Source organism: Mus caroli, chromosome 2 (genome assembly GCF_900094665.2).
Source record: "Mus caroli chromosome 2, CAROLI_EIJ_v1.1, whole genome shotgun sequence".
In the NCBI taxonomy this organism is placed as follows: Eukaryota; Metazoa; Chordata; class Mammalia; order Rodentia; family Muridae; genus Mus; species Mus caroli.
The window spans coordinates 113,511,442-113,513,627 of record NC_034571.1 but is presented as its reverse complement, the minus strand read 5'-3'; the positions used below and the strand labels follow the sequence as shown (position 1 = coordinate 113,513,627).

The following is a 2,186-nucleotide window of genomic DNA, read 5'->3' as shown; positions in this document are numbered from 1 at the left end:
CTGGTTGTCCTGGAACTCACTTTGTAGACCAGGCTGGCCTTGAACTCAGAAATCCACCTGCCTCTGCCTCCCGAGTGCTGGGATTAAAGGCGTGTACCACCACCGCCCAGCATGCTTTCTTTTCGTAAGTCACCTGCCCATGATCTCTCTTCAGGGGTTGGGTGGAGGGCAGGCATCTGTCTTTGTTGGTTTGTAGGCTCAATGAAAGTGTGAGAAAAAAACTTTCTAGACTCTTGAATTTGCCCATGTTTGAGCAGCCTGAATTTGTAGTTTAGAAGCTCTGACGATTATCATCTTCTTAAACAAGCTGGCCTCCAACTCCTGAGCTCAAGGACATTTCTGCATCACCTTTCTGAGCAGCAGGGACTGTAGGCACAGGGCATTCTTCTCAACTTATACTGATTGTATTTTTGAGGTTAGGATTTTGTTCTTTGTAACTGCACCCCTGTGCTTTAGGAAATCAGAAAAGCAATGGAAGAGGTGCCATTCTTACCTTAATGTGAAGAAATTAAGGCACAGAAATAATTAGCCAGTTACAGGAAAGCATTAGTAGCAGCTGAAAACCAATAATCATGTTGATTTCCAACGTCCTCCAGCCATTTACACAAAACCCAAACAAAATGCCAACTGCGGCTGGATCAGATCCCTGAGGCAGCTCTCTGAGGCCTTGGTCTGGATCCCTAAGAACTCCGCTGTGAGCTACTTTCTGAGGCCAGTGGCCAGGGAGGAAGGTGGTGAGCCAGCCTCCTCACCTTGAGGTGATAAAGCACAACACCAGTGCTGAGCACATCATCCTCCAAGGCCATCAGGTGTGGCAGGCTGGAGTCGATAACCACCCTGGCCCTCTTCCTGTTGATATCCACACCATAATGCTCCATGAGCGCCTGCCGGTCGTTCCGCTTCTCAGTCCAGTGTTGAGTCAGCATGTCTATCTGCAGAGTACAAGAGATGACAGGCTGCCTGTGGGGAGACTGAGGTCCACTCTTACCTACTGCCTCCATGTTTACCTCCTCCCTCACGATCCCAGATGTCACTATTTGGAACCTCACAGAGGTCCTTGTACCTTTTTATCTGTGAGTGCTTCGTGTGTTTTAAGTGTTCTTTAATAAGCAAGTGTTACTTTCAGAAACAGCAGCTCCTTCAATAAATGCTTAAATTTTTCTTCAGTGAGCGTACATTGTTCTTTTAACTAGAAAAAAAATGTGTCGTGGTTTGAATATGAAATACTTCAGAGGCTCTTGTGTTAAAGATTTGGTGCCCAGCTGGTGGCATTGCTTTGGAAGGTGATGGAAACTTTAGAAGGTAGGGCCTAATCAGAGAAGTACCATGTCCCTGGCTCCTTCCTGCCTCCCTTCCCATGCCCCCGCTGCTGTGACATGACTATCTTTGTTCCATTATGCTCCCTGCACCAGGTAATCTGTACATGTTTCCATACTGTTACTGTCCCAGGTCACTCTGATGTCATCTCTCCCTCATACCAAGTGCCCTTCTCCCTCTCTATCAACTCTATCAACCCCTCAAGGTCTAGTTCAAAACCAGTTCTCTGCCTTCCAGCATATGACAACTGTTCCAAAAATTATAGGGCATGATGATTTCTTCCCTATCAGACATGTCATGAAACACCAGCCTGTGTATCCAAGTGGTCTGTGCCGTCAGAGGGAGGAAGGGACTCCGCTAGCCCTGGAAGCTTCAAACTGAGCGCTCAGTCTGTGAATACATGCTGGCTGCCTGATAACTGACTAGAAAATCATTTTTCTAGGCTACTCATACTATCCAAAAAAAGCTACCATGAGCCTAAGAAAATAAAATACAAACATACAAAAAAAAATCCATTTACTATCAGCTAAGGCAAACACCTTCTCTACTCAAGGCTCAATGTAAATAAAAATGATTTCTAAACTGGACAGCTGCTCTCTGCCCCACTGAGGGAGCAGACCTAGATGAGGAATGACAAATGGAGATCAAACTTATTTGCAGGGTACTGGAAAGTTCTACTGGGTTCACTCAACACACCCACCTTCAAATCACTCTGGAAGACTAGCTCCTGCAGGCTCTCATCCAGATCATCATTCAGTGAGCTGAAGTTCCTCTGCAGAGACAGAGACAGAGACAGAGACAGAGAGAAGAGGAGAAGAGAGGAGAGGAGAGGGAAGAGGAGAGGGGAGAGGGGGAGGGGAGGGGAGGGG

General features: G+C 46.7%; 1 protein-coding gene across 4 annotated transcripts in view; it reads right to left on the bottom strand.

The window, feature by feature from the left end:
* The window catches only part of Stard9 (StAR related lipid transfer domain containing 9), an 85,637-nt gene that overhangs the window by 33,275 nt on the left and 50,176 nt on the right, over positions 1–2,186 (bottom strand). For 3 of the 4 annotated variants that reach the window (XR_003835581.1, XM_021186561.2, XM_029472766.1), the window contains 2 exons: positions 2,018–2,089; positions 753–932 (listed from right to left, as the gene is read on the bottom strand). Coding sequence is in view for 3 of the 4 variants with exons in the window: in XM_021186561.2 (XP_021042220.1) it covers positions 753–932; positions 2,018–2,089 (252 nt within the window). In the remaining variant the exon portion in view is untranslated. Of the gene's footprint in view, positions 1–752; positions 933–1,063; positions 1,143–2,017; positions 2,090–2,186 lie in introns of those variants that run through there. The other variant, XM_029472757.1, reaches the window with a different exon arrangement.